A 24,086-nucleotide genomic window follows, 5' to 3' on the forward strand; every position below is an offset into this window, starting at 1 on the left:
ACACTAAAAATATAGATATACAGCTTTCCTTTAAAAATACACAGTATGTACGCAAAAGAAAAAACAAGAAGACCTGTATCTTAACTGATTCTCTATAGGTATTGAAATTAAGGTATTGTTTCTGTTTTTGCGGTACTCTCGGCATATGGAGGTTCCTGGGCCAGGCACTGAATCTGAGCCACAGTTGTAACACAGGTCACAGCTGTGGCAACATCAGATCATTAACCCATTGTGCCCAGCTGAGGATAGAACCTGCATCTCAGCAGCAACTAGAGCTGCTGCAGACCATGCCAGATCCTTAACCTGCTGCACCACAGTAGTACGTCCCCAAGATTGTTAGTTTATTTATTTATTTTTTTAGCTAATCTGTATTTGCTAAATATTCTACAAGGAAAAGAAGATATCACTGCAGTAATTTTTTCCCTGCTTCATCATCAATTTATTCCCTCCTCTTCATCAGATGGTTCCATCAGCAAAAAAGTTAGTTTCTCCCACTTAAAAAAAAAAAAAAAAATCCCTTAACCTAACATTCCCTGCCAAGTAAACTCTATTTCCCTGCTCCCCTATACTTTAATACATACTAACGACAATTCTCCTTTCTTTCTTTCTTGAACTCACTCCAGTCAGGCATTCAGTCCCACCATCGCACCTAACTTGTTTGTCAAGGTCATCAAAGTCCTCCAAATTGAAAAGTCCGAAACTCACCTGTCAGTAATTACCTTCCTTGACCCTGCTGGTACTGACACAATTACCCCAGGAATGTCCCAGAGCTTAGTACTCTGACTTTTTCACTTTCTACATTCACTCCCTTGATGGCTCACCCAATCCACTGTACTTAATACCATCTATAACCTTATGGCTCCCAGACTTAGTATCTCTAGCCTAACTCTTTCCTAAGCTCCAGACTCATATATCCAACTGCCTATTTATATCTCCACTTAGATGCCTAAGGGGAATCTCAAACTTAACATGCTCAAGCTCTTGAACCTCTTTCCCATTCAAAAATTCCTCTTCACACAACATTCTTCATTTTAGTTGACAGCATTTCCAAACTTCCAGCTGTTTAGGCAAAAACCCTTGTGTCCATTCTTGGTATCTTTTTCTCTCACACACATCGAAACCATCAGCATGTCTCACTGGCTCTAATTTCAAAATAAATCCAGAATCCAACCACTCCTCTCCACTATCACCAATGGGACTTAGTCATCACCTTCTCTTGCCAGGGTTAGTGCCAGAGTCCTCCTGCAGGGTCTCCCTGCTTCAGATGTGCAGTCTATTTCTAGTTCAGGAGACAAAGTGATACACTGAAAAGATAAATTTGCTCATCTCACTCCTCTGTTCAAGACCCTCTAATAGCTGCCCTTTCGACACAGAGTAAAATCAAAGTCCTTACAATGATTTACAAAGCCCTACACAATCTGGCCCTTACATCTCAGATCTCCTCATCTACTGTTCCTTCATTCACTCTATCCAGAAGTACTGGCCTCTTTGCTGAAGCTCACACAGGTCTGAAATTCTCCTGTCTCGGGGCCTGAGCACCTGAACCTCCTCCTGACTGAATACCCCTCCCCAGACATCTGCATGTCACTCCCCGCCACCCTACCTGAGGTATTCTTAAGGATTTTTTCCTGACCCTCATACTTCAAATTCAACCCAAACGCCAGCCTAGCTCCTGAACCTCTTTCCCTGCCTCATTTTTCCCTACAGCGCTCATCATGAAATGACCAATGATATATTGACTTGTTTATTGACCTCTTCCAGCTGGAATACATGTTCTAGGAGAGGAGGCTTTCCATCCACTGATTAATCCTCAGCATCAAGCAGTACATAGCTGAATTCCCGCTGTGGTGAAATGGCAGTGTCTTGGGAGCACTGGGACACAGGTTCAATCCTTGCCCTGGCACAGAGGGTGAAAGATCTGGAGCTGCCACAGCTGCAGCTCAGATCTGATCCCTGGCCCAGGAACTCCATATGCCTCGGGGTGGCCAAAAATGGGAAAAACAAAACAAAACATTACCTAGCATAAGAAGGCACTCTTACTTGCTGAATCAATGTTACTTCTATAACTTTTTAGTTACAGAAAGAAAAAAAAAAAAACAACGAAGCAAATAAAGATCCTGAGTATCCCACAAACTTTTTGAAAAAAGAAATATATCTGGCACATAACAGGCACTTAACAGTTACTGACTCTTAGGAGTCATTCTGCTCAAAACTTTCAAATGGCTTCTCTTCACACTGAGAGTAAAATCCTAAGTCCTTATAAGGCCCTACACAGCCTGGCCCCTCGCCTTCCACTCTACCCCCTACCCCTCTGCCCCCATAACACTAAATGCCCCCCCCCCATTCTTCATGACCACATTCTTAACCTAGGCTTTAAGAAACCTAAAGAAATCTATTCCCAGAGTAAAGCTGAGTGATGTATAGCTCTGCCAAGCCAAGATCTTGGGACCAGCCTTATTCATAAGTCTCTTGCTTTTCTAGCTGCCATGCTAACTCACTCAGCTGCAGGATTAAAGGCACTGGCCTTCTAATTAGGTCAATTCCTGTCAGCAATACAAATAATCAGCCCATCAATAAACAGACATTGACTATAAATTGTTCACTTTTGTAGCACTATGAACTCTTTCCAGCTGACATGCTAAGTAAGTACTCCCTAAGTACATAAACCAAGAATGTTATTCATAATAATGTGAAATACAGGAAAATCATTTCCTCCTTGATTATTCTACTTTGGGCTCTTCACTTTAAATTTTGAATTTGGACTGCAGGCAATTTGTTTTTGTCAGTAGTTCATTTATATACACAACAGCAATACTGTTGAATTATTTCACTATAATACATTTGTCATTCCATGAGCATTTGTAACTTTTCTGCAATTAAAAAAAAAAACTGACCATCTGCCTAATTTTTGTCTTACTCTCATTCAGTTTTAGTAATGTTATTCTAAATTCAAAATATTTTTATAAATAGTATCTCACACTTGGGGATTTAATGGGAAGGCTTGAATTTTAAGTATTCCATATTTTCCCCTTGGATTTTACAAAATCAGTAATCTTAAGACAACATATCCTGTATCAAGTGGTGAATATTTTCCTGGTTGAGTATTTAAGATAAATTGTGAAAGTCAGAACTGACTCTCCTCCAAGAAGAAATGCAAGCTAAGCAAATAAAATGGGACACTTTTTTAATGTATTGAAAAGTAAGACTCTTCAGTATTTCATCAATTTTTGTGTTCAATGTGGTAAAATCTTACTTGATTTGAAGTATATTTCAAGAATTAAATTATAGGAACCTTACTGTACCACTAAAGTGACCAATCCTTAACTTGTTAACCCCTTGTAGAACTAACAGTCTTACTTATGTGAAGTCAAAAGCAACTAGTTTATCTAGGGAGTTCCTGTCTTGGCACAGCAGAAACGAATCTAAGAACCATGAGGTTTCGGGTTCAATCCCTGGCCTCCATCAGTGGGTTAAGGATCCGGTGTTGCTGTGAGCTGCGGTGTAGGTCACAGATGCAGCTCGGATCCTACATTGCTGTGGCTGTGGTGTAGGCCAGCAGCTGTAGCTCCAATCAGACCCCTAGCCTGGGAACCTCCATATGCCGTGAATGCAGCCCTAAAAGGCAAAAAAACAACAACAACAACAACAAAAAGTAGTTTATCTAGCTAGGAATGCAGTGCAAATATCATTGTATAGTTTCTTCTTTTGTTAATATCCATTTTGAAACAAATGACATTTACTTAGTGAAACTGGCTAATTTTTATATGTCCTTTGTAATAAAAAAAAAAAAAGTAGGGTCCAATTTACATATACGGCATGGCAAATACGTTGTTAATGTCTCCAGAACTAGATCTAGTGACCACCAATTTCAACAAGCTAGGCAGAATAGGATAGATCTGTAAACCAAAACTGGAATTATCAGAACTCAAGGAATTTAAATATTCAGAAATGGAAGACGATGACAAAGACAAAAGTATGCTAGAGAAATCATCAGTGGAGTGTGTATTTTCCAACCAGAAACTCTGGACCCCTGAGCACAAGATAAATGAATTCACAATGAGAAGCCAGTGCCTCTTCATAATATGCTAACAATTCAGGGTGCCAACATTTTCAGCATCTCTAACTAAAATGCATTTGACATTTCAAAATTCCAGTATGCCCATTTTCTTCAGTAAATCACTGTTACAAAAATAAATGATTATAATAAATTCCTTTCAGTAGGCTTATCACACTGGAAGTTGAGAATTACTACACAATTTAGAACTAAGTATATACTGATATTACTATTAGCTCATATTAGCCTTACCTCACCCACTAAATGTTTAAAGGCAAGTGTTGTTTTGGAATCTTCCCTCTAGTTTAATGGCGCCAGGACCCAGCACACCCACCACAGACTCAGCACTAGTTCTAGGACACTCCAAACCAAGCAGCTAGTTAGGGGGACACAGTCTTACTCACCAGAAAGTCAGCTGCATAGGACTCTGAGCTCCTTGCTACCCCAGGACCCAGCCCACCTATCAGACGGCCCAGGACCCAGCCCCAGGCACCAGGGGGCCTGGCAAGAGCCCTGGGTCCAAAAGCCAGTCGATCCCATCCACCCCAAACACCTGCAGGCCAGCACTAGCCCCAGACCCAGCCCATCTACCAGGGCCAGTCCTCCTGGGCCCAGGCCCCACCTACCTACAGACTGACACTAACTCCATGAATGGCAGGGCACTGTAGCCAGAGACCCCAGGACACAGCCCCACAACCACAGGGCCAGCACTAGGCCTAGGATCCCATGGGTTCCAGCCTCATTCCACCTGGAGGGTAACACCAACTCCAGGACCCTCAGAATTCTGCAATTCTGCAGCCAGAAACCCCCAGAAACTGGCCCCACCCAAAGTTCAGCCAATACCAGCCCTGGGTCCCACAGCCTCACAGCCAGCCCTGTTAAGACCCCCACCCACTCACCAGCAGGCCAACACCACCCCAGGGCACACTGGGCTCTGGCCCCGCCCAACAGCAGGCTGATACCAGCACCAAACCTTGGTACCTCAGCCAGCCACCCTGAGAGCTGGCCGCATTGACCAGTGGGCAGGCACCCAGTTCCAGATGATCTTGGACCCCGCAGCCAGCCAGGTCAGGAACTGGCCCCACATACCAGCAGACCGACACCAGCTGCAGGACCTCCTTCCCATCCACCAGAAATCCAACACTAGCTCCAGGACCCCAGCCCTACAGTCAGTCACCCTGGAACCTGGCTCTGCCCACCAATGGGTCAACACTAGCCCAGGGATCACAGGACCTAGGGGCTCCAGATCTGGCTCATGATATGGCCCCACCTAGCAGTGGGCCAGCACCAGGACCAGGACTCCCCTGGTCATGCAGCTAACAGTACCAGACCAGGTGCCATCCAGCCACTGCACAAGGCAAGGCCTGGCAAACAACCAGACCAAGAGCCATCCACACCTACGGTGCATCCACAGGAGTCACCTGTCAGAGAAGAAAGACCCAGACACGGGATACATAGAGGGCCCTCTAACAGCAGTCTGCTCTGATAACCAGAACAGAATAAGCTTCTCCAACCTGGGGAAACATAAACAACCTACCAGATACATAAAATAAAAACAGCAAATCAGAAAAAATGAGGCAACAAAGGAACATGTTCCAGAAGACAGAATAAGTTACAACCACAGAAGACCTTTGGTGGAGACCAGCAATCTACCCAACAAAGAGTAGAAGGTACAACAGAGAAAAACATAGTCCCTTCAACAAGTGGAGCTGGGAAAACTGGGCAGCTACATGTAAAACAATGAAATTAGAACATTACCTCACAGTATGTACAAAAATAAACTCCAAATGGATGAAATGCCTAAAAGTAAGACCTGAAACCCTAAAACTCCTAGAAAACATAGGCACAACACTCTTTGACATAAATCCTAACAATATTTTTTGGGCTCTGTCTCCAAAGGCAAAAGAAATAAAAGCAAAAATTAACAAATGCAACCTAAGTTAACTTATAAGCTTTTGCAAAGCAAAGGAAACCATCAACAAAACAAAGAGACAACTTATGGAATGGGAGAAAATATTTGCGAATTATGTGAGCGACAAGAGCTTAATAGCCAAAATATCTAAACAGCTCATACAACTCAATACCAGAAAAAAAAAAAAATGGCATTCCCTGGTGGCCTAGCAGGTTAAGGATTTGACATTGTCATTGCTGTGGCACAGTTTTGATCCCTGGCCCAGGAACTTCTGCATGCCACAGGTGCAGGCAAAAAGAAGACAAAACAAAAGAATTCAAACACAACAATCAAAAAATGGTGAAGCTGTGGAGAAAAGGGAACCCGTGCACATTGACACGATTTAAATTGCCTGCAGCCATAAGAGTATGGAGGTTCCTCAAAAAATTAAAAATAGAACTATCATATGATCCAGCAATTCCACTTTGGGTCTTTATCCAAAGAAAACAAAAACACTAATTTGAAAAGACATATGCCCCCTATCTTCACTGCAGCATTATTTACAATAGCTAAGATATGGGAACAACCTAAGTGTCCACTGATAAATCGATAAAGAACATATGGTAAGTGTTCCCATGGTGGCTCAGCAGCTTAAGAACCTGACTAATATCCAAAAGCATGTGGTTCCATCCCTGTCCTCACTCAGTAGCTTAAGGATCCATTGTTGCCACAAGCTGCGGTGTAGGTCGCAGATGCAGCTCAGATCTGGCATTGCTATGGCTACGGTATAAGCCAGTAGCTGCAGCCCTAAAAAAAAAAAAAAATTAAAAAGAGAATACATGGTGTATGTATACACGCATACACATGGAATATTACTTAGCCATAAAAATGAAATCTTGCTGTTTTCTACAACATGCAATGCAGAGAGTATTAGCCTAAAGGAAATAAGTCAGAGAAAGACAAATACTATGTGATTTCATTTATATGTGGAATCTAAAAAACAAAGCAAATGAACAAACATAACTAAACAGAAACAGAGTCACAGATACAGGGAACAAACAGGTGGTTGTGGGTAGGGGGTGGGAGAGAACAGGTGTACAAACTTCAGTTACAAAATAAACAAGTCACAGGTATGAAATGTAGACTGTGGAGAAAATGGTCAATAATTATGTAATATCTTTGTATGGCACGAGATAACTAGACTTATTGTACTGATCATTTGGAAATGTATGGAAATATTGAATCACTATGTTATATACCAAGAACTAACACAGGTCAATTACATGTCAAAAACAAATAAACTTAAAGAAAAAGAGATAAGACTTGGGATGACCAGAATTGGGGAGGTTAGGGGGAGGAAGAATTGGATAAAGGTAGTTAAAAGGAACAAACTTCCAGTTATAGGTATTTTATCTTATAGCTGGGGGTGTAATATACAGCATGAGGAGTATAACTAACACTCCTATACATTATATGGGAAATTGTCAAGGAAATCATAAGCATTCTCATCACAAGGAAACAAAGTTATTTCTATTTCTTTAATGTTGTAGCTATGTGAGATGATGAATGATCACTACACTTGCTGTGTCTTATTATCTCACGATGTATATATTAAGTCAAATCACTATGCTGTACGCCCTGAATTTATACAGTGCTAGGTATCAATTATATCTCAATAAAATGAAGAAATACAAAAACAAAACAAAAATAGAACAATGTGTTACTATTAATAAAGCACTTTGTGAAAGGAAAATCAAAATGGAATCAGTATTGCTGAGACAGCTCTAAAATGGACCTGGGAGGCCCCGAGGAAGTATGACTTATGGACGACTCAGCCCAAATAGAATCTGAACTTGGAGCAATTATTATCTTAATGTAGGTATCCAGATTATCTGTCCAGTGTTCCAGAAACTCAAAATATTTCTCCAACCCTTACCTTAAAATATCTCGAGACAGCCTGTTCCTGAAGGACAAATACTTCCTTGCATCCTGACCAACAATATTTCTTGCCAGATAACTTAACAACCCTGTGGCTGTACATTCTCAAACTGCAATTCTTAGAACCCCAATAAATTCTTTTATTTGCAGCCTTCTGCATTTTCTTGGTTGACAGGATGGGTTTATCTTTTTTTGTTTGTTTATTTTTAATAAAGTTAACTGAAGAATAGCCCTATAAAAAGGTTACTCTCATTCAGCTGCACTTCTATATGTCCTCTTGAAAGGGAGAAAAAGCAGTGGAGAAAAAGCTAGATTTGCTTTAATTCTACACAAACCAGAGACCCATGTAAAATTCCCAGTGGACTCCACTAAGAAACACTGATATTGGGAGTTCCCGTCATGGCTCAGTGGTTAACGAATCCGACCAGGAACCATGAGGTTGCAGGTTCGATCCCTGGCCTTGCTCAGTGGGTTAAGGATCTGGCATTGCTGGGAGCTGTGCTGTAGGTTGCAGACATGACCTGGATCCCGAATTGCTGTGGCTGTGGCATAGGCCGGCGGCTACAGTTGCTACAGCTCCAATTCGACCCCTAGCCTAGGAACCTCCATGTGCCGAGGCTGTGGCCCTAGAAAAGGCAAAAAGACAAAAAAAAGAGAAAGAAACACTGATATTAAAGGTTAAAGGATTATATGCAATGTAATTTTCAGGGCTGATATAAAGCTGACAATAAATAAAATTTAAGTTAAGTAGGCTAGGCTTTATCATCTACAATACACATACACTGAATACATGATGTAGTAGGACAACAGAAAAGCATGCAGCCCTTTGTTTGGGTCTAAATTAGCTCTGTGAATCTAAAAAAAATGAGAAGTCCACCCCATTCTCAGTAGAGACTAAAAATGTTACCTTGGTTACCTTTTAACTGTTAAAGTCACTAGCCTCTCTTCAGCCTTCATTCTCTTTGCCATCTCTCTGCCACCCCTAACATAGGTGACCTTATCCACTTACCAACTTTCCTCTTAATTTCTTTTTTTTTTTTAACCATCCTCTGATTTCCTACCCCTCTGAGCACTGTCTCTCTCACTAGCTCTTCTTCTACTAACACCTCAAAAGTTGGTATTACCTATAGTTTTGTTTGAATTGCCTTCCTCTTCTAATAAAACAGTTCTCTATGGGTGATTTCATCCATTCTCATGCTTTTATTACCACCTAAAATTCTAAATGTTGATGCCTTAATCTATTTTTTTATTTTTATTTTTTTATTTTTTTTGTCTTTTTGCTATTTCTTGGGCCACTCCCGCGGCATATGGAGGTTCCCAGGCTAGGGGTCGAATCAGAGCTGCAGCCACCAGCCTACGCCAGAGCCACAGCAACGCGGGATCCGAGCCGCGTCTGCAACCTACACCACAGCTCACGGCAACGCCGGATCGTTAACCCACTGAGCAAGGGCAGGGACCGAACCCGCAACCTCATGGTTCCTAGTCGGATTCATTAACCACTGAGCCATGACGGGAACCCCGCTTTCAACATCTTTTCCAAACAGTATTTAATATTCTAGTTCAGAAGTCACTTTCAACTATACTATCTTATGGAAAACTCATGGAACAGTCAAGAATTACATACCTTCTCCAGAAATAAGGACACTAAAGAGACCAAGCAACTTGAACAAGGAAACATTACTGCAAGTGGAAAACATGAACTTAAATCCAGGTCTTCTCATTCTAGGTCCAATGCTCTTTCTAATATATTTAATATGTGATGTTCTCAAAAGAAAAGAGATTTGGAAATTTAGCAGTTTTACATTGTTAAGAAAAATTAATTAGTCTCGTCTGTTTCCTTCTAGAAATTAATTTCTAATCAATATTTAATCCATAAATAAAAAATAACTTTTAAATTATACACACACAACCAAATTGGTTAAGATAAAAGAAGAGTTAAGACAAAAGACAAATTACTTAGGAATAATATAAAAGTAATAAAAGTGAAAGTCTCTGGGAGTTCCTGTCGTGGCACAGCAGAAATGAATCCAACTAGGAACCATGAGGTTGCGGGTTCGATCCCTGGCCTCGCTCAGTGGGTTAAGGATCTGGCACTGCCATGAGCTGTAGCATAGGCCGGCAGCTACAACTCCGATTCAACCCCTAGCCTAGGAACCTCTGTATGCCATGGGTGCAGCTCTAAAAAGACCAAAAAAAGAAAAAGGAAAGGTAAAACGGTCTCAAAAGAAAGGATGACAAAAAATTCTTAACATTTTTAAATAGAAAAATTGCAAATCTTAACACCAATAATCTAATACACAGGTTTGATTAACCAGTAAATGAGGTTTAAGACCGTATAAAGATGGGTATCCAATGCAGCCTGATGCAACAGTCTAAGAAGGCAGTAGTCTGGCCTGGAACATATAACATGGATCTAAACAAGAAGAAACACCAGTAAACCTAAGTTGATGCTATAAAACAACTGGCTTGTATTCTTCAAGAGTCAAGGTAGGAATTCTCATTTGGGTCAGTGGGGTAGAAACCCGACAAAGTGTCTGTGACAATGTGGGTTCAATCCCTGGCCTTGCTCACTGAGTTAAGGATCTGGCACTGCCACAAGCTGTGGCACAGGCCACAGATGCGGCTTGGATCTGGCACTGCTGTGGCCAGCAGCTGCAGTTCCAATTCCATCCCTAGCCTGGGAGTTTCCATATGCTGCAGGTTGACAGGAAAAGAAAAAAAAAGTGTCAAGGTAGTGAAAGACAAAAGTTATGGAGCTATTCTAGATTAAAGGAGATTAAAGACACATGGCAACTAAATGAATTACATGACCCTGGACTGGATTCTGTATTAAAGAAAAAAAAAATGCTAAAAAAAATTTAAAATTATTTATTGGGACAAATGACAACACTGATTTATAGACTGTATATTGTACTAATGTTAAATTTTCTGACTATAGGGAGATCCCATTGTGGCTCAGCAGATTACAAACCCCACTAGTGTCCACAAGGATGCCAGTTCAGTCCATGGCTTTGCTCAGTGGGTTAAGGATTCAGCATTTCTGCAAGGTGCAGCGTGGGTCAAAGATGCTGCTGAGATCCAGCACTGCTGTGGCTGTGGAGCAGGCTAGCAGCTGCAGCTCCAAATCGACCCCTAGACTGGGAACTTCCATAAGCTACAGGTGTGGCCCTTAAAAAGAGGGGGGAAAGGAAAAAAAAATTACCTGACTATAACAGCACTGCAGTCGCGAAGAAAATATCCTTGTTCTTAAAAAATACACACTGAGGTATCAAGAGAAAGGGACATGATGTACACCATCTATTCTCCACTGGAAAAGATAATACAAATGTGTGTGTGTGTGTATGGAGAAAGAGAAATAAAGCAATGCAGCAAATTTACTCTTTAACTGATGAAGATTAGTTCTCCCGTATGTTTCTTACAACTTGGTTGTGAACTTGAAACTTCTCTGAAGTAAATCAGCAAAATTAGAGCTGAGGGGGGTGGGTGAAATGAGTACAGGGGGTCAAAGGTACAAAGTTCCAGTTATAAAACAAATAAGTCATAGGAATGTAAGGTACAACATGGTGACACTAGTTAATAATACTGTACTGTATATTTGAAAGTTGCTAAAAGAATGAATCTTAAAAATCCTCACCACAGGAAAAAAACTGTAACTGAGTATGGTGACAGATGTTAACTAGACTTGTCGTGATGATCATTTCTCAATGTATAAAAAAATACCTACTGAATTATTATGCTGTACACCTGAAACTAATGATACAAGTCAATTACACTTCAATTAAAAAATAAATTAGAGCAAAGAATCAGGCTAAGCTTTAGGTTTTTTACATAAATTATGCCATTTGGTTTTTTTTAAAAAGGCAGGAAATATCTTCCTTTTATAAATGAGAGAATTCAAACTCAAGAGAGATTAAGCAAGCCCTTCCAGAACAGGGGTCTGCTTGTTTCTAACCAATCCATTAGGTTGCAATTCAATGGCCGAAATGTTTCTAATTCCTGAAAGCCTCAAGGTCATACACTGTCTACAACTCCTATTCAAAGTTTGAAACTTTTAATGAGGCTTTCCCTAATGCATTCCCTAATAAAAGCACCAAAAACTTCATCAAATAGTAAATATACATCCAATTGCTCAAGAGTTTGTTCAAGATTAGATCGTCTGGGTTCAAATTCAGGCAGTGCAGTCTTCTAGTTCTAGGATCTTGGGCAAATTAACCACTTGTGCTCCAATTTCCTCATCTGCAAAGTGAGATCAGAGAAGTATCTGGTAACAAGCCAGAGGGCTGTTAGGGGGACCAGCTGAGACACTAAGTGTAAAGGAGTCTACACAGATGCACAAACACTTAATAACTATTAGCTAATTTTAAATCCAATCTGCTCAGTCACCTCAACAGCACTGGCCATAGTCAAAGCCATATTTTTTTTTCCCAATCAAGGCCAAATCTGACAAAATAGGAAATGAAAGTCTCTAACAGAAAAACATCTTAGACATTCACAAACCATAAATCAATTGTAAGCATATCACATGCAAAACAGACCTATATAGACATATACGTTAATTAAACAGTTGAAACATTTTGTTAATAACAACCTCCATGTTGGGAAAATCCACCATCTAAATGCACAGAATGAAAAATTAGTTTTATTACTTTTAAACTTTTCTAACTGGAAAATAAGGGAGGAAATAAAAAACCCAAAACTCTATTCCACATGATCCATATAGGATTTCAATTAGCTCAATACAGTCCAAATGTAATCACAATTTCAACCACTAGCACTTTCAAGAACGCCTTTTAAAATAAATTTTAAGTAAATTTTTATTTACCTTTCTGACACTGCAAAGCCACCAGCAGAGCTACTTTACCTTACTTTAGCATAAATCTAGGGACAGCCTACTATATGACCATAGAGTTTGTTACTGAGAGATTAAAAATAAGAAACAAGTAAAAATGATTACAATAAAATACAAAGTTATCAGGATTCTTAAACTTTAATCCCCCCTCAAATCAATGGTACTGAAAACACTCTTTTACCAAAAAAAACAGGTACACACTGTTTAGTGCTCGTTTTTAAAACTCACATTATTTATAAAATTTTAGGGTTTGTTCAGAGTAACACACTAAATAGTCTATACTCATATACTTGCTGTGTTTGGGAGTGGGGGTTTTTTTGTTTGTGTGGTTTTCTGTTTTGTTTTGGAGGGGCTGGTTTTGGTTTTTTTGGTTTTTTGTCTGCAGTGCAAAAGACATTGTCCAAGAACCTTAGTGATTGTATAAACCAGTTTGTTCATTCATAAAGTGCCTAAAACACCTCCTTACTCCAACACTCTAGAGCCACAGAAGAGTTTCCCATAAACCAAACTCACCCTTTAACTCTCCCTCTCAACTCCCCAAACAATCCTTCCACCTTAATAAGCTAATTTCCCCAAGTGTGATCAGGCAAACAGTAAATTAGCTTGAAGTGTTTTTTTTCAAAACTCAGATTCCTGTGCCCCAGCCAAGACCAACTCCGAGTCTCTGGGGATGGCTCTTTTTTCTCTTAAGTTTGAAAACCACTCAAGACCCCTCCACACACTCATCCCAAACTCACAACAACTCCCACCACTCCCAACTGGTCCAACTTCGGGGAAACGTTACCGCTAGGCTCCGAGCCGTCTCGGGGCGACCCCACCCCTCTCCCGGGAGCCCCAGCTCGGTGCCCGCTCCGCCGAGGGCCCCAGTTTCTCAGCCCAGTCCCCGCACCCCAAATCTTTCTCCTCACTTCTTCATATCGCTGCTAAAGAGGCCGAAGGCACCGGAGGGGGAAATGGTTGCGGTCGCCTCCTGACCCAGCTCCGTCGCCTCCCCTCCTCCGGACTGTTCATTGTAAGCGAAGCTGTTGCTGGACATTGCTGTCGTGCTGCCGGGTGTCGGGTTGGTCCTGCCGGGGGCTCTCTCTGACCGGCTCCCAACCACAGAACGCGGAACAAAACTAGTTCTCGTGCCGAGGGGCGCGCGCAGGCGCTTCCGGACTCGTCACTGCTCCTTAAACCGACCAGGAGGTCCACCCCCTGCGCATGCTCAGTGTGCATAGTGGCCGGAGCCCACCGCCGGCCACTCCGGGCCTGCGTGGATTTCCCATCTCCTGGTTTTCGAGGTAGCCGGAAGGCTCAGTCTCAGGCTTCGCGCCAGGCGGGCCCTGATCTTGCAAAAGACTGAGCTCAAGGCTTTTAAAGTTTTTTTGGAGACAGATACCCATTGTATCCTTTTTGATCTCTAAGGAAGTTCCCCAACCCCAGACATCTCTTTGCTAGACTCCTGTTGTAAACCAATAGCTTTCAGATTTCTCCTAAAATGTTATTTAATACACCAGATCAACTTTCTTAGACACATCAGGATTGCTTTTCCTTTTTAAGCCGGTTTCTGCTCCTTTTCCTCCGGCAAGCTTTGTCTTAACTTTTACATCCGCCCCAGGCAACCTCAATCGCAGATCTCTGCAGATTAAGGAAACTTCTAGGACCCCGTGTTTGAGGATCCACCGCTGCCGCGGCAGAGAGGTGATCTTTACAGTGAAAGTTCCAAACGAAAATCCCAGGGCCATTGGTTGCAAGGAGCTAAAGGAGTGCACCCTCCTGGCGTCTGGCTCCCGAAGGTAGAATAAAATGAAACACAGATGCCTCGAGCACCAGGACTAGCCTGTCATCTAGGCACCTCCTTCATTTGTTCTTCCCCTAGCAGTTTCACTTACTAACGTCTTCTGGGGTGTCAAGGCAGAAAGTTGCCCGGCCCCGCAGTTGCACAAGAGAAACCTTCTTTCCAGGAGTAACTTCCCCCAGCCTGACGTTTCAGGTGGATTTCAGAGCCTACCCAACCCTTTCCCCCACGTCTTCCCCTTCAGGCAGGATTTGAAACCTAGAGCCCCTAGAGCTAGAAACTGTCAGGGGAATAGTGAAGCACAACCTGTGGGACCAGCGCCTGGGGTGGGGATGACACGCCCAGAAAGCACCAGCAGGGATGCCGAGATGGGGCTTCCTGCTTTGGTCCAAGCTGCTCCCAACGGAAGAGGTGTGGAGGAGGTGGAGGGAGGTGGCTCAGAGTGTGATCCTCACCGCCTCTGATGGCCACACTAAGAATAACAGGGAGATCATCACTACATATCTACTAAAATGGCCAAAATCCAGAACACTGACCACACTAAATGCTGGTGGGGATGTGGAACAACAGAAACACTCATTGATTGCTGGTGGGAATGCAAAACAGTACAGCCACATTGAAAGATATAGTTTGGTAGTTTCTTATAAAATTAAACCTGGATTTGCCGTCGTGGCGCAGTGGTTAACGAATCCGACTAGGAACCATGAGGTTGCGGGTTCGGTCCCTGCCCTTGCTCAGTGGGTTAACGATCCGGCGTTGCCGTGAGCTGTGGTGTAGGTTGCAGACGCGGCTTGGATCCCGCGTTGCTTTGGCTCTGGAGTAGGCTGGCGGCTACAGCTCCAATTCGACCCCTAGCCTGGGAACCTCCGTATTCCGCGGGAGCGGCCCAAAGAAATAGCAAAAAGATAAAATAAATAAATTAATTAATTAAATTAAATTAAATTAAATTAAACCTACTCTTGGAGTTCCGGTTGTGGCTCAGCAGTTATTGAACCCAACTAGTATCCATGAGGATGCAGGTTAGATCCCTGGCCTCGCGCAGTGGGTTAAGGATTCGGCCAATGCCGTGAGCTGTGGTGTAGATCGCAGAAGCGGCTTGGATCTGGCGTGGCTATGGCTGTGGTGTAGGCTGGCAGCTATAGCTCTGATTAGACCCCCTAGCATGGGAACCTCCATGTGCTGCGGGTGGGGCCCTAGAAAGACAAAAAAAAAAAAAATTAAACCTATTTCCTACCACTGTGCTCCTTGGTAGTTATCCAAAAGAGCTGAAAATTTATGTTCATGCAAGAACCTGCACAGATGTTTATAACATCTTTTTCTCTTTTCTTTTTTTTTTTTCCCCTTTTTAGGACCAAACCTGCAGCATGTGGAAGTTCCCAGCCAGAGGTCCAATCTGAGCTGCAGCTGAGGCCTATGCCACAGCCACGCTGGATCCAGCTGTCTGTTGCAGCTTGGGGCAACACTGGATTCTTAACCCACTGAGCGAGGCCAGGGATTGAACCTGAACATTTCCTCATGGATTCTAGTCAGGTTCTTAAGCCACTGAACCACATCAGGAACTCCAGATGTTTACAGCACCCTTATTCATAATTACCAAAACTGGAAAGCAATCAAGGGGATGTCCTTCAGCGGGTGAATGTACAAAAAAACTGTGAGACATCCAGACAATGAAATATTATTCAGCACCAAAAAGAAATGAGCTATCAAGACATGTAAAGACATAGAGGAAATTTAAGTGCATGTTGCTAAGTGAAAGAAGGCTATCTCAAAAGACCACATATTCTATGGTTTTAATTATATGACATTCTGAAGAAGGCAAAACTATGAAGACAGAAAAAGATCCATAATTGCCAGAGACAGGGTTGGGGAGAGGAGAGATGAATACGCAGAGAACAAAGAATTTTTAGGGCATTGAAGATACTCTGTGATATTATAATGATGGATGTCAGAATACATGTCTCCAAATTCATAGAATGAATAATGCCAAGAGTGAACCATAATGGAAATTTTGAACTTTGGGTGATAACAATGTGCCAATATAGGTTCATCAGTTGTAACAAATGCACCACTCTGGTGAAAATGTGATAATGAAACTGGCAGCACTGATGACCTGAACCTGGCCAGAACACAGATTGGGACTTGAACCCACAGTTTTAAATGAGAATCACTCATCCAGTGTCTAGACTCACGGAGGTTCAGGTTCTTCATGTCTCTGTGCAGAATGAATACAGTGAGAGACAAAGGAAGAGGCAAAAAATACATTTATTAAGATAGGATGCTTGTGAGAGATGCAAGCGGGCAGCCAAGGAGGCTCTGCGGGGGGTCGGGGGGATCCAGGCACCTACAGTTTTATCCTCCAAGGGTAGTGGGGGTTGGAAAAGCCCGCCTCTTCCTGAGAGTAGTAGCTCCTCCTTGGTGTCTTGTAAGGTGTGTATTCAAATCAGCGGAAGGGCAGTCCTTAAACTCCTGCCCTTGGTCTGAATGGGAATGCAGGCTTCGTCCCATCCTCCACCCAACGACCTGAGGCCATTTTCGCATCTCCACTAGTCAAGCAATCCTGCCTTGTTCTGATGGCTTTTTGAGCAATACATTAATTACAGTGATCTCCCAACATCCCCTCGATTTCCCTCTCTATCTATGATCCTTTATTGGGACTCCTACAACTACCTGTGCCTACTCCATCCCTATCAATAATAGGGGAGGCCCTATATGAGTAGGGGCAGGACATACATGGGAAATCTTCCTGTCAATTTTTCTGTGAACCTAAAATTATTCTTAAAACTAAAATCTTAATTAAAAAAGAAAAGATTAATTTAAAAAAGAAAGGTCACACTGTTACTTTGCAAACAGCCTGTCAGTGGCTCTAGGTAGGAGAGAACAGAATGCCCTCCAAACTTCGTATTCTGGTTAAAATTTGGCGGGTTTTTAATTCAGCTGTTAGAATTTAATTCAGCTGTTAGCTCCAGGGATGAAATGATGGAGCTCCTAAAATGTGCTGTTGTCAATATTTATGATATTGATCAATTTATGAAACTCTCACCTATAGTTGATTATTTATAATGATAATGATGGCTTAACATGTACCAAGCACATAAATGATTTACATATAATAATTCATTCAATAGTAAAAGAAGCTAAGTTTTGGTTTCCTTTATCCGTAAAATAAGGACACTGATATACACATACCCTAGAATCTCTAGCATATACTCCTGGGCATAGAATTTCTTGACTATAGATTCCATGTACCTTTACTGAATATCCTAAAATGTTCTCCAAAATAATGTTAACGGGTCACACTCTCACAGCAATGTATGAGAGATCTTCTTCCTCATGTTCTCACTAACACTTTGTTTTCTTAACAATTCTTATCATCATCAATATGACAGGTATGAATATTATTTTTATTGTAATTAACTTTCACTTTTGTGTTATAGTGAAATTAAGCATCTTTTTATGATTATTGTTCCATTTGCATTTTATTTTCTGGGAATTGCCCATGAACAAAGTCACTCAAGTTTACGTTGAGTAGTTTGTTTCTCTTATAGGTTTGAAGTTCTTCATTTCTTGGTCTGTCATGTTTAATTCACTGCTTGATTTCATTTACTAATATTTTAGTAATTTAACTTTTTCATGCAGACTAGGAGATAACGCTGTAATTTTTTTACATTGTCCTTGAATGATGTAGGTATCATGATTATATGTTTTTCAAAATATTTGTTGGGTAACTTCCTTTTTCTCTTCTTATTGTGTATAAGATGTAAAGCATATATTCTTTGGAAAAACAGATAACTCTTTCTTTTTTTTTTGGTCTATTTTAGGGCCGCACTCAAGGCATATGGAGGTTTCCAGGCTAGGAGTCAGATCGGAGATATAGCCACTGGCCTACACCACAGCCACAGCAATGCCAGATCTGAGCCACATCTGCGACCTACACCACAGCTCACAGCAATGCTGGATCCTTAACCCACTGACCGAGGCCCTGGATCGAACTTGCGTCCTCATGGCTACTAGTCAGATTTGTTTCCACTGAGCCACGATGGGAACTCCAAAACTTTATCACTAAAAAAATTGGAGGGTTAACAAGAGACTTGAATTCATCAATGCCTTAAGATTCTAAGACTATTACAGAAATATTCTTAGAGAAATATACATAAATATGTAAAAATAGCAACTACATTGGTAGAGGTCTAATGTTCTCATCTCTTCAGAATTCAAAAGTCTTTTGTGTGATCCTGACATTTTCTGATGGGAAAAAGGTCATGCTTCCAACTAGAAGAAACATCAGCTCTAATAGAACCAAAGATTGGGCCATACCTGTGGCATATGGACATTCCCAGGTTGGGGGTAGGATCAGAGCTGCAGCTACTGGCCTACACCACAGCCACAGTAATGCCAGATCTGAGCCCAGTCTGTGACAGATCCTTAACCCACTGAGTGAGGCCAGGGATTAAACCCACATCCTCATGGATACTAGTTGGGTTCCTAACCTGAGTCACAACAGGAACTCCTGAAGAATTATTCTTTGATGCCTGCTACCAAGCCAAAACCATATTTTTTCTGTTTTCTACCCACATGTATAGTTTCTCACGATCATGTTAAGTATGCTGATTGTGCAAAATATTCTTCTGTAACATTTTTACACAATCTTTATTGGATTTTCTGATTTCAGTTTCTGTTCATCTGAACCCTTGTAATAATAGGCGTTAAGTTTGGTATATATATTTTCAAACTTTTTTCTAAGCACAGAATAACAAATTATTCATGTGTATATTTTACCAAATGTCAGTTAAAACTGTATTACTTTTCCGCATCTCACTTTTTCTTTTAATGTATTATAGAAATCTTTCCATGACAATATACATAGCTGCCTCATTGTTTTAAACATATACATAATACTTCATAAGACGGGAGCACCTTTATTTAATTGATAGCCATGTCCATATATGTATTTGTACAGTAGCATCAGTATTTCCATAAATTAAGATCCCACAAGTCCAATAGCTAGCTCCAATGATGGGCACATTTAAAACTTTAACAGTGCCAAATTTATAACCTAAAAAGAAGGTACCAATTATTTCCTCTACAAATATTCCTCTGTTTCACCATACCCTTTCCAGCAATGAATATTAAAAATCTTTTTAATGTTTCCTAATCTCATTGGCAAAAAATAAAATCCTCAATATTATTTAAACTTTTATGTCATTTGTTGTAACAAGGGACTATATAATAATGTATTGTCCAAACTGGAAACTTTTGAGACTCTTTATGACACTAGCCATGATTTTACTGGGAGAGCACATACAAACCAGGGCTTCCCAGGGAAATGCCGCTGTATGATTATCCCAAATATGATGGAGTTAAAGCATACATTAAATGGCCATTTAAATTTTTTCCTATTAATTATGCAGAGTTGGCATTTACTTATTTTTAAATGGGTTATCCATTTTTTGTTGTTGTTGTTGGTAGGCACAGTACAGATCATCTGTACTGTGCCTACCAACAACAACAATGCTAACCTTTTCTCTTTACTTTCTAGGAGAGTATAAGTTATAAAAATTGATTCAAAAAGTTGTGGGAAACATGAATTGACTAATTATCGGAAAAATTGAAAAAGCTACCAAAAATCTACCACCAAAAAGACACTAAATCAATACAGTTCTATTAGGCCTATAAGGATTTCCAATTTCTGTTATGTTAAACTATTACTGAATTTTTAAAAAGAAAAAGACAAAGCACCTCCACATTCATTTTGTAAGACTAGCATTACTGATATCCAACTCTGATTTTTTTTTTCTTTTTCTTTTCTGATCTCCCCGCAGCATATGGAGTTCCCAGGCCAGGAATCATATCTGACCCACAACTGTGAACCAAGCCACAGCTGTAGCAACACCAGATCCTTAACCCACCATGCCTGACTGGGGATTGAATCCACATCACACCTCTCAAGACACCACCAATCCCACTGTGCCACAGCAAGAACTCCCCAAGTCTGATTTTTTTTTTTTAAATACAAAAAAGGGAGAGCTATAGGGCTGCACTTGCGGCATATGGAGGTTCCCAGGCTAAGGGTCTAATTGGAGCTGCAGCTGCTGGCCTACAACTGCCAGCCTATGCCACAGCCACAGTAACGCCAGATCTGAGCTGAGTCTGCCAACTACACCACTGTTCATGGCAACACCGGATCATTAACCCACTGAGAAAGGCCAGGGATGGAACCTGCAACCTCATGGTTCGTAGTTGGATTCGTTTCCACTGTGCCACAATGGGAACTCCACTACAGATTTTCTAAGTAGTAATGCTAAACTAATATTAAATGAAAACATAAAATTACCCAGTAGGTTTTATATACGATAAAAGAATTTTTAACATTAAAAAATGTATTATACTTATTATATAGTATATATTAATAGATATTGGAAATGAATATAATCAGCTCTTTTTTTTTTTCCTTTGGTCTTTTTAGGGCTGCACCTGTGACATATGGACGTTCCCAGGCTAGGGGTTGAATCAGAGCTGTAGCTGCCAGCCTAGCCACAGTCACAGCAATGCCAGATCTGAGCTGCATCTGTGACCTACACCACAGCTCATGGCAATGCCAGATCCTAACCCACTGAGCGAGGTCAGAGATGGAAGCCTCATCTTCGTGGATACTAGTCAAGTTTGTTACTGCTGAGCCACAATGGGAACTCCTTTAATCAGCTCTTTAAAGAAATACTTAATGACTTAGAAATGGAAGGGAATAGTATTACCATTATTATGCATGTACATTAGTTCCTACTTGTCCAGTTTTGCTTTCCATGGTTTCAGTTACCTGCAGTCAGCTATAGTTCAAAAATATTAAGTGAAAAAATCCAGAAATAAATAACTCATCAATTTTAAATTGTGTGCTGTTCTGAGCAAACATGGCAAAATCTTGTGCTGTCCCACTCTGTTCTGCCCAGAACATGAATCATCTCTTTGCCCAGCACATGTATGCTGAATACACTGCTCATTGGTCACTTAGCAGCATCTCAGTCATCAGTATCACAGGGCTCGTATTCAAGTAAGCCTTTTTTTTAACTTAAAAATGGATACAAAGTGCAAGAATAGTGATGCTGGCAATTTGGATATTCTCTTACTGTGCCTAATTTATAAATTAAATGTTATCATTGCTAGGTATGGATAGAAAAAAACACAGTTTATATAGGGTTCATACAATTCATGGTTTCAGGCATCCACTGGGGTTTTTGAATATATCCATCCTGGATAAGGGGGGACTACTATATATGGAGTTGTATACATAGATTATGTTTAAATACCTCCATAAAATATACAAAGTGAAACACATATTCATATTTAATAGTGAAGCAGGAGTTCCCGTCATGGCTCAGTGGTCAACAAATCTGACGAGGAACCATGAGGTTGCAGGTTTGATCCCTGGCCTCATTCAGTGGGGTAAGGATCTGGCATTGCTGTGAGCTGTGGTGTAGGTCGAAGATGCGGTAGGATCTGGCATGACTGTGGCTGTGGTGTAGGCTGGCGGGTACAGCTCTGATTAGACCCCTAGCCTCGAACCTCCATATGCTGCATTGCGGCCCTAGAAAAAACAAAACAAAACAAAAAATAGTGAAGCACAAAGCTTTCCAACTAGAGAGAGGAAAGGAATAGATATGCCTATTCATATCATTACTTTTTTTTTTTTTTGTCTTTTTAGGGTTGCACCTGCAGCATTTGGAAGTTCCCAGGCTAAGTGTAGAATCAGAGATGCAGTTGCCAGCCTACACCACAGCCACAGAAACACCAGATCCAAGCCTCTCTGCAATGTACACCACAGCTGGTGGCAGTGCTAGATCCTTTAACTTGAAAACGCCAGGGATCGAACATGCATCCTCATGAATACTAGTCAGGTTCTTAACCCACAGAGCCACAAGGGGAACTCCAATACCATTACCATTTAACACCTTTTTTTTTTTTTTCTTTTTTAGCCACCTAGAAGCATAAAGAGTTCCTGGGCCAGGGATCAGATTTAAGCCACAATTCTAACATCAGATCCTTTAATCCATTGTGCAAGGCTGGGGATCAAACCTGCATCCTGGTGCTGCAAAGATGCCACCAATCCCATTGTGTCACAGCAGGAACTCTATCATTTAACATTCTTCTATATATTCTAGGAAAGTGATAAGAAAAACAAATAAGAAAAATATATAGTATAAAAGGAAAGATATAATATTTGTCTATAACATGATTATCTTACTGGAAAATCCAAGAGAAAATTGTTAGATCCTCACATTGATTCAGCAGAATGGCCAGCTTCGAAATCCAATAGCATTCCCAATGCACCAATAACATGTACTTAAAAATATAATTTTAAAAAGACCCTATTCCACAGTAGCAACAAATAAGCCTTAAACATTTATAAGACATAAATGAAGAAAAACTATAAAATTTTACCAAAGGGTAGGCAGCGGGGGAAAGACCTGAAAAGAGAGTGTGTGTTTCTGGATAGGAATATTCAAGTGAATCTATATATGTAAAGCAGTTTTCTGGATAGGAATATTCAAGTGAATCTATATATGTAAAGCAGTTTCCACCAAAATTTTTGCTAAACAAATTTAATCTAAAATTTATCTGGAAGAATAAATGCAGCTTAAAGCAAAATAAATAAATAAATAAATAAATAAATAAATAGCATGGTGAAGGACTTAGCCTACCACTCACATAAATGTGCAATAAAGTTACTGCAATTTGAAAGCTTGGTATTGTCTCAAGTGTCAGTAAACTGATTGATAGAATAGAAGCAGACTAGCTCTAAGTGAGTATTGACATTATGATAAAGTAACATTTCACAACAGTTATGAAATAATGTATTATTCAATAAATGGTACTGGGACAATTAATTAGTTTAGCATAAGGGAAAAAAATAAAGTTAGGTCTCTGTATTCCTTTCTGATGACTGCTGTAACAAATTACCACAAAGCCAGTGGCTTAAAACAACATAAATTTATTCTTCTGAGGTTGTGGGGCTCCGACTGAAACCACGGTAAACCATCTAAAGTATGAGCAGGGCCCCTCCTTCCAGAGCTCTAGGAGATAAGACTTTCCTTGCCTTTTCCAGCTGCCAGAGCTGCATTCCTGCATTCCTTAGCTCTTGACCTCCCCCCCAGTCCATCTTTCAAGGCCAAGAGCACAGCAACTTCAAAACTTTCTGCTCTGTTTTCACGTTGCCTACTGTCAATTTGTGACAAATTTCCCTCTGCCTCCCTCTTATGTGGACCTTTCTGATTATATTTACGGTCTACCCGGGTAACCCAGGATATCCCCATCTCAAAATCCTTACTTTAATTGTGCCTGCAACATCACTTTTGCCATATAACATTCATGGTTTCTAGGAAACAGAATTTGAATGTATTTAGGGGTTAACATTCTGCCTACCACAATCTCTAACTTTCACAATACCTAAAAATAAATCCCAGACTGATTAAATATAAACCAGAAAAATTGAATAAATATTAGGAAAATATTTTCAGGATTGTGGATGGTTATGGATTGGGGTAGAAGAATCCTTGGTTCCCTTGTGGCACAGTGGGTTAAGGAT

General features: G+C 40.7%; 1 protein-coding gene across 3 annotated transcripts in view; it reads right to left on the bottom strand.

Annotated features, from left to right (window-relative positions):
- Positions 1 to 13,912, bottom strand: part of AP3B1 (adaptor related protein complex 3 subunit beta 1) — a 256,686-nt gene extending 242,774 nt beyond the window's left edge. For 2 of the 3 annotated variants that reach the window (XR_007134506.1, XM_047778163.1), the window contains exon 1: positions 13,641 to 13,912. Coding sequence is in view for 2 of the 3 variants with exons in the window: in XM_047778163.1 (XP_047634119.1) it covers positions 13,641 to 13,768 (128 nt within the window). In the remaining variant the exon portion in view is untranslated. The remainder of the gene's footprint in view (positions 1 to 13,640) is intronic. The other variant, XM_047778162.1, reaches the window with a different exon arrangement.
- Positions 13,913 to 24,086: the final 10,174 nt, after the last annotated feature.

The sequence above is a fragment of the Phacochoerus africanus genome, chromosome 4, assembly GCF_016906955.1.
Source record: "Phacochoerus africanus isolate WHEZ1 chromosome 4, ROS_Pafr_v1, whole genome shotgun sequence".
Classification (NCBI taxonomy): Eukaryota; Metazoa; Chordata; class Mammalia; order Artiodactyla; family Suidae; genus Phacochoerus; species Phacochoerus africanus.